The sequence below is a fragment of the Taudactylus pleione genome, unplaced genomic scaffold (assembly GCF_031769625.1).
Source record: "Taudactylus pleione unplaced genomic scaffold, aTauple2 ptg000689l, whole genome shotgun sequence".
NCBI lineage: Eukaryota > Metazoa > Chordata > Amphibia > Anura > Myobatrachidae > Taudactylus > Taudactylus pleione.
The window spans coordinates 747,798-763,245 of record NW_028285091.1 but is presented as its reverse complement, the minus strand read 5'-3'; the positions used below and the strand labels follow the sequence as shown (position 1 = coordinate 763,245).

The window sequence follows — 15,448 nt, the reverse complement described above, 5'->3', positions numbered from 1 at the left end:
TTGGTTTTGCCAAAACCACCCTTCCGTGTTTTGGAATCTGGGTTTTGTGTTTTGGATCTGTATTTTTTTTAAATAAAGCATAAAAACAGGTAAAATCACAGAATTTGTGGGTTTTTCTGCTCCTATGCTATTATTAACCTCAATAACCTTAATTTCCAGTCTATTCTGAACACCTCACAATAGTGTTTTTATGTCCAAAAGGTTGCACCGAGGTAGCTGGATGACTATGCTAAGCGACACGAGTGGGCGGCACAAACACATGGTCCATCTAGGAGTGACACTGCAGTGGCAGACAGGATGGCAGTTTGAAAAACTAGGCCCCAAACAGTATATAATGCAAAGACAAAAAAGAGGTGCAAGATGGAATTGTCCTTGGGCCCTCCCACCCACCCTTATGTTGTATAAACAGGACATGCACACTTTAACAAACCAATCATTTCAGCGCCAGGGTCTGCCACACGACTGTGGTTGAAATGGTTGGTTCGTTTGGGCCCCCACAAAACAAGCTGGCAATTAATCTGTCCCTGCACAAACTGGCTCTACAGAGGCAAGATGTCGTCCTCACCCTCTTCAGTGTTGTGTACATCCTCATCCTCACAGAGTATTAATTCGTCCCCGCTGGAATCCACAACCACAGGTCCCTCTGTACGTTCTGGAGGCTGGTCTACCTGGAAGAGTTGATAATTCATTTTTATGAACATCATCTTCTCCACATTTTGTGGAAGCAACCTCCTACGCCTTTCGCTGACAAGGTTCCCGGCTGCACTAAACACTTTTTCGGAGTACACACTGGAGGGGGGGCAACTCAGGTAAAATAGAGCCAGTTTGTACAGGGGCCTCCAAATTGCCTCTTTTTCCTGCCAGTACAGGTACGGACTGTCTGACATGCCTACTTGGATGCTGTCACCGATGTAATCCTTTAACAGACAGACGCATGCTTGTCGCTGCTGCTTTGAGGATGCAGGTGTGGCTACAGCCCACACAATTCACAAAGACAGAAAAAAAAAGAATAATTTTTTTTTTTTTGTGGAGCGCACTTTGAGGGTTACACCACTCTTTAACAGACAGACGCATGCTTGTCGCTGCTGCTTTGAGGATGCAGGTGCGGCTACTGCGCATACATTTCACACACAAAAGATTATTTTATTTTGGTTGGAGCGCACTTTGGGGGTTACACCACCCTTTAACAGACAGACGCACGCTTGACGCTGCTGCTTTGAGGATGCAGGTGTGGCTACTGTGCATACATTTCACACACAAACACAGAAAAAAAGATTATTTTATTTTGGTTGGAGCGCACTTTGGGGGTTACACCACCCTTTAACAGACGCACGCTTGACGCTGCTGCTTTGAGGATGCAGGTGTGGCTACTGCGCATACATTTCACACACAAACACAGAAAAAAATATTATTTTATTTTGTTGGAGCGCACTTTGGTGGTAACACCACCCTTTAATAGACAGACGCACGCTTGTCGCTGCTGCTTTGAGGACAGTATCATATGCAGTGACAGTAGACTTGTCAGAAATTGTTGGCACATCCTTCAGTCCGGACCAGATGTCCAAACCTGCCCTTGACTTATGACACAGGCGCACGCTTGGCGCTGCTGTGTTAATGCACGTGCGGCTACATCGCACACAAGTCACAAACACAGAAAAAAAAGGTTTTTATTTTTTGGAGCACTTTGGGGGTTACACCACCCTTTAACAGACCTATGGGACACAGGCGCATGCTTGGCGCTGCTCCTTTGTTGATGCACGTACAGCTACAGTGCACACAATTCACAAAGACAGAAAAAAAATAATTTTTTTATTGTTTGTGGAGCGCACTTTGAGGGTTACACCACCCTTTAACAGACACACGCTTGTCGCTGCTGCTTTGAGGATGCAGGTGCGGCTACAGCCCACACAATTCACAAAGACAGAAAAAAAAAGAATTTTTTTATTGTTTGTGGAGCGCAATTTGAGGGTTACACCACCCTTTAACAGACAGACGCACGCTTGTCGCTGCTGCTTTGAGGATGCAGGCCACACATTTCACAAAGACAGAAAAAAAAAAGAATGTTTTATTTTGTTTGGAGTGCCCTTTGGGGGTTACAGCACCCTTTAACGGACAAGCCAGCCGGCCCTTTACTTATGACACAGGCGCACGCAGTCGCTGAATGGCAAAAGTGGCCAGAAATTTTTCGGGCCACCCAAAGCGTCTCCTGCATGCCCCTGACGCTTTTCAGAAAATTCTGCACCACCAAGTTTATTGTGTGAGCAAAACATGGGACGTGCTGGAATTTGCCCAGATGTAATGCCCGCACAATATTGGTGGCGTTGTCAGATATCACAAATCCCCAGGAGAGTCTAAGTGGGGTAAGCCACTGGGCGATGATTTCCCTCAGTTTCTCTAAGAGGTTGTCGGCGGTGTGCCTCTTACTAAAACCGATGATACACAGCGTAGCCTGCCTTGGAACGAGCTGGCGTTTCTGAGATGCTGCTACTGGTGACGCTGCTGTTTTTGCTGCGTAAGGTGATACATTTACCCAGTGGGCTGTCACAGTCATATAGTCCTTAGTCTTCCCTGTTCCACTTGTTCACATGTCCGTGGTTAAGTGGACATTGGGTACAACCGCATTTTTCAGGACAGTGAGGACACTTTTTCTGACGTTTCTGTACAGTCTGCCTAGTGAAGTGGAATCTAGACGGGATTTGGAACCGGGGACACACTACCTCCATCAATTGTCTAAATCCCACTGCACTAATGGCGGATACCGGACGCACGTCTAACACCAACATAGCAGTCAAGGCCTCAGTTATACGTTTTGCTTCAGGATGACTACTGTCGTACTTCATCCTCCTCGCTAAAGGACTGTTGGAGGGTCAATTGTTTAGTAAAAGTAGTGGTGTTCCTACTTCCTCTCTGGGATGATGAACAACTCCCAGCAGCAGCAACAGCACTAGGAGGAAGTGGTTCTTGATCTTTCCCTATTTTATTTTTATCGGAGAAAGTTTGGTCCTCTCCTCCATTTATATTGATATATACGTGCGGCTAAGGCGCACACAAACACAGAAAATTATTTTTTATTTTTGTTGGAGACTAGTGCACTTTGTGGGTTACACCACCCTTTAAGAAATGAGCCAGCCGGCCCTTTACTTATGGGACACAGGCGCACGCTTGGCGCTGCTCCTTTGTTGATGCACGTGCGGCTACTGCGCACACAGGCCCTCATTCAGAGCCGTACGCTCTGAGCAGAGTGCACGCTCTGAATGAGGACCGCCCTCCATAATTATGGAGCGTCCTCCTGGACGCTCGTATAGCTGTGGGTCACCACCCACAGCCTATACGAGCGTGCAGTTTGATGGCCGCGATGGTCGTGACCATCGCGACCATCGAAACTGCGAGCCGGAGCCTGCGGTTGAGGTTTTCAACCGCAAGGCCCGGAGTGAATTTGGCTCTATCAGAGCCAAAATCACTCCCACTGACATCACTAGTGATGTCAGTGGGCCGGCTTCTGACGGTAGGCGTTCCCTTGGGAACGCCCCCGTCAGGGAGGCACGCCCCCGGCACGCCCACCAAAGGGGGCGTGCTGTCAATCAACATCGACAGCACGCCCCCTTTGATCAAAGTCCTTCGCTCGTCGCGTCTGGCGCATGCGCACGACGGAGCTCCCTCCGTCGTGCGCATGCTCAGTGCAGACCATCGACCCACTTGCGAGCGGACAGCCGCTCGCGAGTGGGTCTGAATCAGGGCCACAATTCACAAACACAAAAAAAAATATTTTTTTTTGTTGGGAGTGCACTTTGGGGGTTACAGCACCCTTTAACGGTCTAGCCGGCCCTTTACTTATGACACAGGTGCACGCTTGGCACTACTTGGTTGATGCACGTGCGGCTACTGCGCACACAATTCACAAACACAGAAAAAATATTTTTTTATGTACTTGGGGGGAGCACCCCTGATGGACAGAGCACCCCCTGGACAACTGTACAGCACCCATTTAGGACTGGGACACTGCACAGGACTTTGGAGTGGACACAGCCCCTATGGACAACTGACTGCACAACACAGTCCAGCCAGCCCCTATGGACTTTGGAGTGGACACAGCCCCTATGGACAACAGCAGCACAGCACAACACACCCAGCCCCTATGAACTTTGGAGAAGTGGACACAGCCCCTATGGACAACAGCAGCACAGCACAGCACTACACTACACAGCCCAGCCCAGCCAGCCCTAACTCCCACCCTCCCTCTTCACTGTCCACAGCCGAGTGAGTAAACCCCCCGAACCCGCTCACCCTTAATATTATATATACACACACATATATATATATATATATATATATATATATACACACACACACACACACACACACAAAGTAGGTGGCACTCAGGGCGTCTTTAGTACAGAAGTACAACCCCGCAATGGTATGTCAACGTTTCAGAACTTTATTCTACGTTCTTTATCCTGACGAAAGAACGTAGAATACAGTTCTGAAACGTTGACATACCATTGCGGGGTTGTACTTCTGTACTAAAGACGCCCTGAGTGCAACCCACTTTGTATTTCTACATATTTTCCCTCATTCGTGAGCGGTAAAAGGACAGCACCGGACGCAGTTTGCCACATTGGCTAGCAAGGGAGTGCCACAGCACTCAGCATTTGACAAAACCTTGACAAAGGGGCATGTGAGCTCCGAAACGTTGGTGGTGTGATGTAAGGTGTCACATTGATAAGCAAATACACATAGGGGTCAATCCTATTATGTGCTAGGGTGCGAGTCGCCGTTGCAACGGCGTTAAAAACGCCAACGGTCCGGCACCTCGCACCCTTCGCGGCCCGCTCCGAACCCGAGTACGCTGAATTTTGTTCGGAGCCCTTCGGGGCTGCATGCAAAATTCAGCGAATCCAGGCTGCCGTAAAGTGCGGCCATTGGCTAATAGGATTGACCCCATAGTAGCAAATGGGAGCATAAAACGGACACATAATGAATAGAAGTATTACACAAAAACACCAGGTCGCTACAAATGTGGGACTAATACTGACATTAACCACCTAACTGGCTAATATTTTTTTCAAAAATGGCCCCAAAATTGGTTGTTGTTTTTTTTTAAATTAAATTATGTAAATAAGAGCTAATTAAACCTGAATGGCAGATGGATTAGCCGGCAATTAGCGGTGACTGGCAGATAGTAAGTTGGTGTAGCAGGAGCTGGAAAGCGCCCTATCGACGCATTTCGCTCCTAGAATGGAGCTTTTTCACCGCTAATTGCCGGCTAATTCATCTGCCAAATGCCAGTGTGAATATCCAGCCATTTACATCCATTTGGCACAGAAGGGATAAGCTTCCGGCGACAATCGGCTCGCGGCCAGGACAACAGAGCTGACGGCGGTCTCCACTATACACAGTAAGCCGGCTTCCGCTACAGCTGCACTCCCACTAATAGCCGGAAGGCTCCTTCATATTTATGGTCAGACGGAGTTCCCAATAGGTGTAGGGAGAACAGGCGCACTACAGGTACCATCCCGACACAGTTCTAATATAAGGCTGATTGAAGCGCTGGACATACCAGTGTTTAAACACAACCTTCCACTATAGAAGTGGACACTCAGCGGGGAAGATTTCCTTTTCTGGCTCACTCTATAACGGTGACTATCTGATATGCATATACAGTAAGCTTATACAAAGCAGAGACCAGATTTTCTTATTTTGTTACTCTGATCAGTACTGATTGATTTCAATACTCTCTGAGAGAGATCTTTATTGGTAGAAGGTTATATTGCTATTTGATGCATTTTATCTATAGTTATGTGTTAAGTGATGTCTTTGTGAATAAATGTGTTAAATAAACCTTATTTAGATTATTCATGCATCATTTATTGGATATTCAGTCTCTTTTTATCCTGCTTTTTCGGCTGCCGGAAGATTAGTTTCCGCCAGCCGCCTTGTGTGCGTTTCTGACTGGTCGCATCAAATGAGACCACGCTAAGCAAGTGGTTAAGAGATCTGGACATAATGCCAACACACAATACATAACAGTGACCCAAAGCAGCTGAGATAGCAGACATGGGGGGAGGGAAGAAATATGAGAGTGGAGGGCCCTGCTCGCAAGAGCTTACATTCTAAAAGGGAGGGAGTGGGGGTACTGGGTTTATGTCTTCCATACCACAGACAGGCAACAGTGCATCAAATGATGGACAATCTGAGTCAGGTACCAATTCAGATGGCTTCTCAATTAACACGTACGCTGCACATTACATCGTATGGGCTACAGAAGTATAAGGCCTGTCCGTATTCCATTGCTATCTGCTGCAAACAGGGTGAAACGCCTCCAGCTTGCTCAGGAACACAGGAATTGGACAGCAAATGATTGGAAACAGGTTATGTGGTCTGACGAATCATGTTCTCAAGACAAAAGCATGGATCCTTCTTGCATTGTCATAACACTTAGATAGCAGAGGCGTTATAGAGATGCAGTTCATTGCATTTGGGCTAATAGCCACAAAACTTACTGTACCGACAGTTAGTAGAATGGAAGCCATATTAAGGGCAAAAGGTGGTACCAAACCGGTGGTCATAATAATTAGTCCTCTCAGTGTATAATAGCTTTGAGAGCATCTCTTTCCACACGGTGATAGAGTCCGACATATTTTGCAATCTATGCGTTTCTTAACCCATTAATTACCAAACACATTTTACCATGTCCCGCTATTTTCTTCCGGTGATTTGCAGCAAGATCGGCTTCCCTAGTTTATGGAACGTTATAGGGGCACCTATAACACCTGCAGTAATTTTATCACTGACTAAGTCCTTTGCTATTTACTGCAGACCGTGATCTTCGATACGTGTTGCACTGAAATAGTGAGGTTTATATATTCCTATACATTTCTCTACAAATTTATTTTAATTTATGTTTTCTATATATATATTTTTTATATCTGTTATTTTCCGGTTTTACCAACATTCCAGGGTTTTTTTTTTACATGGTATAACTTGAATTGCATACAACTTAATAAATAGCCTTTTTAGCACAACAGTAACGATTTTATCTATAAATAAGGGAGTACTGTACAGGTTCTACATAATACTCTCAGCACGCAATTTTCTCCCCACAAACTTGAGGGTTTCCCTGTAACATAAATCAAAGAGACCAAAGGACATCAGGGTTCAAAATTATGTCCAAAGCTAACAGAAGTCTGACAAAGGGTGAGTAGGTACCAATAAGTCCTTATCTGGTGCGTCCATTCCTGACAACAGAAAACACAAGGTTTTTTTCCCCATTGTATTCAACATATTTTCTGAGAACTAGAACAGCTGGAAATCCTGGAGACAATACTGTACATTGCCACCACCCGCAGATACCGATGCAATATTACCCAATGTGAAATTCCTTACATAAATTGGTGAGCATAATATGTGCTGGATGACGGCGTAACCTACATTACACAGTGTACACTATATACAGTGCCTTGCCAAAGTATTCACCCCCTTTGCATTTTTCATGTTTTGTTGCCTCACAACCTGGAATTAAAATGGATTGTTTGAAGGTGTGAATCATTTCATTCACAGAACATGCCTACAACTGTGCAGTTGTGGTTTTTTTTCATATTGTGAATCAAACATTTAGGACAACATAACAGAAAACTTCAGCGTGCATAACTATTCACCCCCCTAAAGTCAGTACTTTGTCGAGCCACCTTTTGCGGCAATTACCGCTGCAAGTCGCTTTGGATAAGTCTCTATGAGCTTGCCACATCTTGCCCCTGGGATTTTTGCCCATTCCTCAAGGCAAAACTGCTCCAGCTCCTTCATGTTGGATGGTTTCCGCTTGTGAACAGCAATCTTCAAGTCTGACCACAGATTCTCAATTGGATTGAGATCTGGGCTTTGACTAGGCCATTCCAACACATTTAAATGTTTCCCCTTAAACCACTCGAGTGTTGCTTTAGCAGTATGCTTCGGGTCATTGTCCTGCTGGAAGGTGAACCTCCCTCCCAGTCTGAAATCACAGGCAGACTGAAACAGGTTTTGCTCAAGAATATCCCTGTATTTAGCACCATACATCTTTCCCTCGACTCAAATCAGTTTCCCAGTCCCTGCTGCTGAAAATATCCCCACAGCATGATGCTGCCACCACCATGTTTCAATGTTCTTTCCATTTGATGATGATGGATTTGATGGTGCTCCGGGGGATCATCAAAGATTTGGATATTTTTTTTTTATAACCCAACCCAGAATTATACATCTCAACAACTTTGTCCCTGACTTGTTTGGAGAGCTCCTTGGTCTTCATGGTGTGATGCCTCTTGCTTAGTGGTGTTGCAGCCTCTGGGGACTTTCAGAAAAGGTATGTTTATACTGACAGATCATGTGACACTTAGATTTCACACAGGTGGACTTCATTTCACTAATTATGTGACTTCTGAAGGTAATTGGTTGCACAAGAACTTTTGAGGGGCTTCATAGCAAAGGGGGTGCACATGCAAATTTTCAGAATTTTATTTATAAAGATTCTTTTTTATATATATTTTTCTCATTTCACTTCACTTCACCAAATTAGACTATTTTGTGCAGATCCATCACATAAAATTCAGATTAGAAATATAAATAAATTACAGGTTGTAATGTAACAAAAAAGGTAAAAAGCCAAGGGGGGTTGAATACTTTTGCAGGGCACTGTACACATTTCTCTGTACCCAAACACCTTACAAATGTAACAGTTAGAGAAGCATTGAGATTAATCTTTATGTAGCTTTAGCCTGCCCTATTAGCAAAACTGTGGCAGGGCATGCTGGTATGTGTAGTTCCACAGCAGCTTAACGCCACACGTTGCCTACCACCGCTGTAGACTATACCAACATGTAAATGGGATGGACACCCATTAATCATGTTTTAAGATGACACGCTGGCGTTTATTTTTCATTTGTTCTTGTAACCGTTGGTTCCCACTTTTAGAAATGACTTCAGTAAGACCATTCAGAATGCTCTTGGCTTGCAATTGCTTTGCATTTATTCACAAATACACACATTGCATAATACAAATAAAAGCACAATGATGAAAAACATCTTTTTCTGGACCCAATACATGATTCTAGGTGCGATTATTAGCATCAGACTGGTATCACAACACAGCAGTCAACTGCAAGTTTATAAGACCATTTTCTTTACATTAGATAGTGGATTAAAAATATTGCTATATCACTGAAGATATTGCTTATCTCATAAATGTCTTCTATGTACACATCTGAATTGAGCTCACTGCTAGATTTGTTTGGGTAAATCCGATCAGAGCGTTTGGGTACAGTGGGGGGTTTTTAAGCGGCCATAAATTCATGTAAATTGTCGTAAAAATCATATATATAGTTTTTTTTTTAAATAATAAGCAGAAACAATACGTTACTGAACTACACTTTTGTTTCTTAGCTACAAACATGCTTTAATAACCTTCAATATGGAGGAACTCCTTACCAAACCCTACAGTAGTATGATTTCAGCCATTTGTCGATGTACAAAATCTAAAATGCCACAAACTAACACCAGCGTCACCCCCTCCCCCCACATGAAGAGTTAACGGGGCTCAATTCAATTAGCTAGTATTCATTCTAGCACCCTGCACCGTGTAGTTCCTCATTCCTGCCTGGGGTGTCACACTCTGCTCTGGTGCTTCTAGCACACTCTGGACTGTATCTCAGCAGTTTGTTGCATCAGCTGAGTGTGCTAGAAGCACCGGAGTAGAGAGCGACACCCCAAGCAGGAAAGAAGAACTGCACAGGTTGTGACAGGTGTAGGGTGCTAGAATAAACACTAAATTAGCCACGAGGGGAACCGCAACTCGCCTTCTTTGCGGCCTCACCTCGCCCCCGGACTCGTGGATTTTGCTTTACGCAGCTCCCTGGGGCTGCAAACAAAAATCTGAGAGTCGGGAGGTACCGTAAGTGCGGGATGTGGAAGCACTTCCTCCTGGGTAATTAAACTGAACCCAGGAAGTGGTTTCCCATAGATCAGAGCGGGTCTCTCTGGATCTCATTCTGCAGCAAGGCATGGAAGTGAAATAGTTTCAAAATTCTAATTTCTTTTTATGAATTCTTTCATAATGCTTTGCAAGGCCGTCCTTTCTGGAGAAAACATTACCACATTCAATGCACACGAATGGCTTATATTCTGTGTGCGTCAATTTGTGTTTGGCGAGATTGGACTGGTTGGCGAAGCCCTTGCCGCATTCGGGGCAGACGTAGGGCTTCTCGCCCGTGTGGATAATTCTGTGTGAAATAAGATTGGATTGGTTGGCAAAGGATTTCCCGCATTCGGCGCACATGTACGGCCGCTCTCCTGTGTGAAGTACCACGTGTGCGTTAAGGCAGGACCTGCTAGAAAAGACTTTCCCGCAATCGGTACACGAGAACGGTTTCTCCCCCGTGTGAATTCTCAGATGCTTAACCAGAGCCGGGTTATTGCTAAAGCACCTCCCACATGCCGGACATTCTACCGGCTTCTCCCCCGTGTGGACCTTCTCGTGGGCTTTGAGATTAAATTTACTGACAAACAGTTTCCCGCACTCAGAGCAGGAAAAGGGCTTCTCCCCTGTGTGGACTCTCTGATGAGTAACAAGACTTGGTTTGTAGGCAAAACACTTCCCGCATATAGTGCAGGTATACGGCTTCTCCCCTGAGTGCGACCGCTGATGCTTTGTGAGGTAAGAGTAAAGGCTGAAGCCTTTCCCACACTCCGTGCAGATGAATTGCTTTTCGGTGGTCACGAGCTGCCCGTATTCGTCTATCTCGCAGCTGCGGGCTGTGGACGTTGTGGCTGAAAGTAGTATGTCCTGGTTGAAATGATTCTGTACTTCGTAGCCTGGAGAAAGAATGGGGAAATTTAAGTGGCGTTACTAATATTGCAGTAATTGATTCTCCTGCATAAGCAGCATATATCTTCTGTACACAATCAAGAGCTAACATCCATGATCTAGACTTACAGACACGCTGTACTAGCTACTGAGATATGTGTATGTACATTATAGAGTGTGCTCCAGCAGCAAACAGGAGCCATTTTGAAAACGGCTTTAAAGGCAGATGCCAGATTAGGAACACAAGGCATTGATGTACTTTTGTGCTATACAATATCTGGTTTTGCCACACTGTGCAGGTATCAGAGCCTAGGGGTGTCCCACAACTAGGATTCCCTTAGGGTTAAGCTCAGACATACTCTAGGCCACAAATTCTCAAACTCGGTCCTCGGGACCCCAAACAGTGCATGATCTCCTCACAGAACCACAAGTGAAAATAATTTGCTCCACTTGTGGATCTTTTAAAATGTGTCAGTGAGTAATGAATACACCTGGGTGACCTGGGAAACGTGAACTGTGTGGGGTCCTGTGGACCAAGTTTGTGAACCACTGCTTCTCAATGTCAGTCCTCAAGAACCTCCCAACAGGTCATGTTTTCAGGATATAAATATCTATGTTACCAGGTGAGATAATTACTGACCCAACAACATAGATGAACTCACCTGTGCATAATTAGAGAAATCCAAAAAACATGACCTGCTGGATGTACTTGAGGACTGGAGTTGGGAACCCCTGCCCTGGGCTAATGGCAGCCATGTCAGAGCAGGGAAGAGTTGAATTAGCTTTCCAACACTCATAATAGGGGACACTGGGCCTGATTCAGAGCCGGACTCTATTTGCGGACGGTCGTTCTAAAAAAGGGGACGGATATTTAAATTGAGCGCTCGCTCTTTGCGGTCTGCTGACGCCTCTATGTCTGAGCGAGCGAGCGAACGAAACATGCGCTAGCTATTTTGTAAAGACGCCCCTTGGCCGCTCACATCATACATCATCTCCGCTATTTGATTAATCGAGTACATCGGACGGCGTATGAACTGCTCGCTATTCTTGTGGTAGCATTTTCCTACCGCAATCATGCGAGCAGCTCAGGCTAAAAGACAACCAAGTGACATGGTCGATGACGCTGCTTTGTTAATTATGCACACCCTTAAAATGCCCGTTTTGACCGTTTGGCACGCCTGCGTTCGGATCTCCACTCCCCGTTTTCAAGCACCTTCCCCTGTTACCACCCACAAACGCCTCATTCTGTCACTCAAATTAGCAGGCACTCGCTATTTTGCGAGCACACGATTTCCGACCGCACTGACTGGATGGCGCCTGCGCATTACAACCCATACGCATATGTGCGAACATCGCTCGGAGCGTACGAGTGGCCGCTTACGAGCGGCTCTGAATCAGGCCCACTGTCCCCCCTTCCCAAAAGGTCGATTTTAAATTGATCTAAATTGATGGTGTGTTTTGAGGGTTAAAATCGCACATTTACTGACATTTTAAAATCAAGTTCAAAAATTGTCTGTTAGTAAATGTGCGATTTAGCCCCAGAAACACAACATCAATTTAAAATCGATTAAAATCAACATTTAGTAAATTTACCACCAAGCATAATTTCCTGCTTCAGATATGTGATTGGGAAGGGGGGACAAGGGACAAGCCTCACCACCACCAAGTCTAAAGGGCAGATTCAGTTACAACGGCGTATATAGGACCATCGCAGTAGTCGATCTCTGTTCTTGCACTTCCACAGGCTGCAGGCAGAAATCAGCTATAGAGACACAGCCTGCAAAGCTGCAGGGAGCCTCTCCGAGCTGCCGGTACACAGACCCGCATCTCTCCCAGCTGCATCCAGCTCCTGCTGTCGTGGAAGACAGCGGGTTAGTTATTGTCACCGGAACCCATCATCAGTAGAGCCAGGTAAAACCCGGGACCGACCTGGATACAATGCAGTCTGAAAGGGGGAACCCTGGTTATTCGACCCAGGTGAAGTTTAAAAGCTGCTGATTGGCTGTGGATACAGAAGCCCGCCTCAACATAGCGATATGCAGGGCAGACACGGGTGCAGTGTGAGCGGGAATAGCCCGGGGCCAATGCTGCAGTGTGACAGGGATCTGTGCAGCTGCGACACAGGTTGAAACTGTGGGCCTGATTCAGAGCCGGACGCTCTGACAGAGCGCTCGCTCTGAATCAGGGCCGTCCCTCTGTTTTTTTTTGAGCGGCCTCCTGGCCGCTCGCATATCTGTGGGTGATTACCCACAGCTATAGCGAGTGGCCAAAAAGATGGTCGCGATGGTCAAGACCATCGGGCTTGCGACGAGACCCTTTTGGTAGGGTCTCGCTGCCGCAAGCCCTGGAGTGCTTTTGGCTCTATCAGAGCCAAAAGCACTCCCACTGACACCACTTGTGATGTCAGTGGGGCCAGCCCCAGACGGTAGGCGTTCCCATGGGAACGCCTCCGTCTGGGCAGACACGCCCCCGGCCCGCCCACCAAAGGGGGCGTGCTGTCACTCAACATCAACAGCACGCCCCCTTTGTAGCTAGACCCGAAGCGACGGCTTCCCCGTCGCTATCCGGGTCTCGCACATGCGCACGACGGAGCCGGCTCCGTCGTGCGCATGCGCACTGGGCCACCATCGACCCGCTTGCGAGCGAATAGCGCTCGCGAGCGGGTCTGAATCAGGCCCTGTGCTCAGACCCGGGATTTTGGTCTGAAAGTGATATAAATGAAAATTGGTTGCCAGACAAGGCATCTGAATTCAAGTTTGTTATTGCATACCAGATACGGTATCCTGGTGGGCGGGATGCCGGCGCAGGAATCCCGACACCAGTCCGAATCCTGGCACCAGCATCCCGACAGTAAGTATTGGGGTTAGGGGGAGGGTTAGGCTCTATGGTAGGGTTAGGCTGTGGGGGGGGTGGGGGGGTGAAGGGTCAGGGTCAGACTACTTACCGGCAGGTGTCAGCATTGAAACCGAGATGGGATTTTAAGTACCTGGATCCTGAGCGCAGGCATCCCGTACCCAAACCCCAGATATGAAAATGCTGTGATGCATTCTAGTAAGCCCGGACCACAGCTGGAATAACCTGCTCAGTGCACTCACCTGCGTCAATCTCTACGGGAATTTCCTCCTCCTTTATCTGCTGGTCAGTGTTCACATAGATCACTTGCAGCCCGTCCGTCTGTGTTGTAGCATCATCTGTCCCACATTTAGAAGATTCTGCCTAAATGGCACATAGAAAGGCATTTATTTCACGTTACTGATTAAACATTAAAATGTACTGTTAAATCCATTTGTAGCTTATTGGGAAACACAGAATGATATTTACAAACCCGGCCTTCCAGAGGTTGGACACAGAGGAAACAAAAATCACACACTCCTACCCCCTAGGGGCCACAAACCCCCGGCCTGGCCCCAAGAAGTTAGTTCATAAGCAAGAATATATACACTACCGTTCAAAAGTAGGGGTCACTTAGAAATGTCCTTATTTTTTAAAGAAAAGCACTGTTATTTTTCAATGAGGATAAAATTCAATGAATCAGAAATACACTCTATACATTGTTAATGTGGTAAATGACTATACTAGCTGCAAACGTCTGGTTTTTAAAGAAATATCTACATAGGTGTATAGAGGCCCATTTCCAGCAACAACCACTCCAGTATTCTAATGGTACCTTGTGTTTGCTAAGCGCGTTAATGCCAACAGTAAAGCATCCTGAGACCATTCATGTGTGGGGTTGCTTCTCAGCCAAGGGAGTGGGCTCACTCACAATTTTGCCGAAGAACACAGCCATGAATAAAGAATGGTACCAAAACATCCTCCAAGAGCAACTTCTCCCAACCATCCAAGAACAGTTTGGTGATGAACAATGCCTTTTCCAGCATGATGGAGCACCTTGCCGTAAGGTAAAAGTGATAACTAAGTGGCTTGGGGAACAAAACATCGAAATTTTGGGTCCATTTCCAGGAAACTCCCCAGACCTTAATCCCATTGAGAACTTGTGGTCAATCCTCAAGAGGTGGGTGCACAAACAAAAACCCACAAATTCTGACAAACTCCAAGCATTGATTAGGCAAGAATGGGCGACCGTCAGTATGTGGCCCAGAAGTTGATTGACAGCATGCCAGGGTGAATTGCAGAGGTCTTGAAAAAGAAGGGTCAATACTGCAAATATTGACTCTCTGCATAAACTTAATGTAATTGTCAATAAAAGCCTTTGACACTTATGAAATGCCTGTTATTTTACTTCAGTATACCATAGTAACATCTGACAAATAGGTCTAAAAACACTGAAGCAGCAAACTTTGTGAAAACCAATAATTGTATCATTCTCAAAACTTTTGGCCATGGCTGTATATGAGAAAGCAATTTAATCCTGTGTTACACAATGCCTGAACAGTGGTGAGGGGGCGGGAAAGAACAGAAGTCGGGCGGATGCTACCAGATAATCTTGTAAAGCTTTGCAAAGGTTTGGAGGAAAACATGACCACCTGCACAGCTAATCTGGATACCGGAAGTGCTTACTACTGGGGCAGAGAAGGCAGAGACCCTGAAGGGCGGGTGGCCAATTACTCATAAGAGAAAACTAGGGCACGCCTGGCCAACCTGTGGCTCTCCAGCTGT

At 46.1% G+C, this 15,448-nt stretch overlaps 1 protein-coding gene across 1 annotated transcript in view; it reads right to left on the bottom strand.

The window, feature by feature from the left end:
• LOC148477790 (uncharacterized) overlaps nucleotides 1-15,448 on the bottom strand; it is a 100,571-nt gene that overhangs the window by 22,696 nt on the left and 62,427 nt on the right. The window contains exons 8-9 of the mRNA XM_088456147.1: nucleotides 13,927-14,047; nucleotides 10,048-10,839 (exon numbers count right to left, since the gene is read on the bottom strand). Of these exons, the coding sequence (XP_088312273.1) occupies nucleotides 10,048-10,839; nucleotides 13,927-14,047 (913 nt within the window). The remainder of the gene's footprint in view (nucleotides 1-10,047; nucleotides 10,840-13,926; nucleotides 14,048-15,448) is intronic.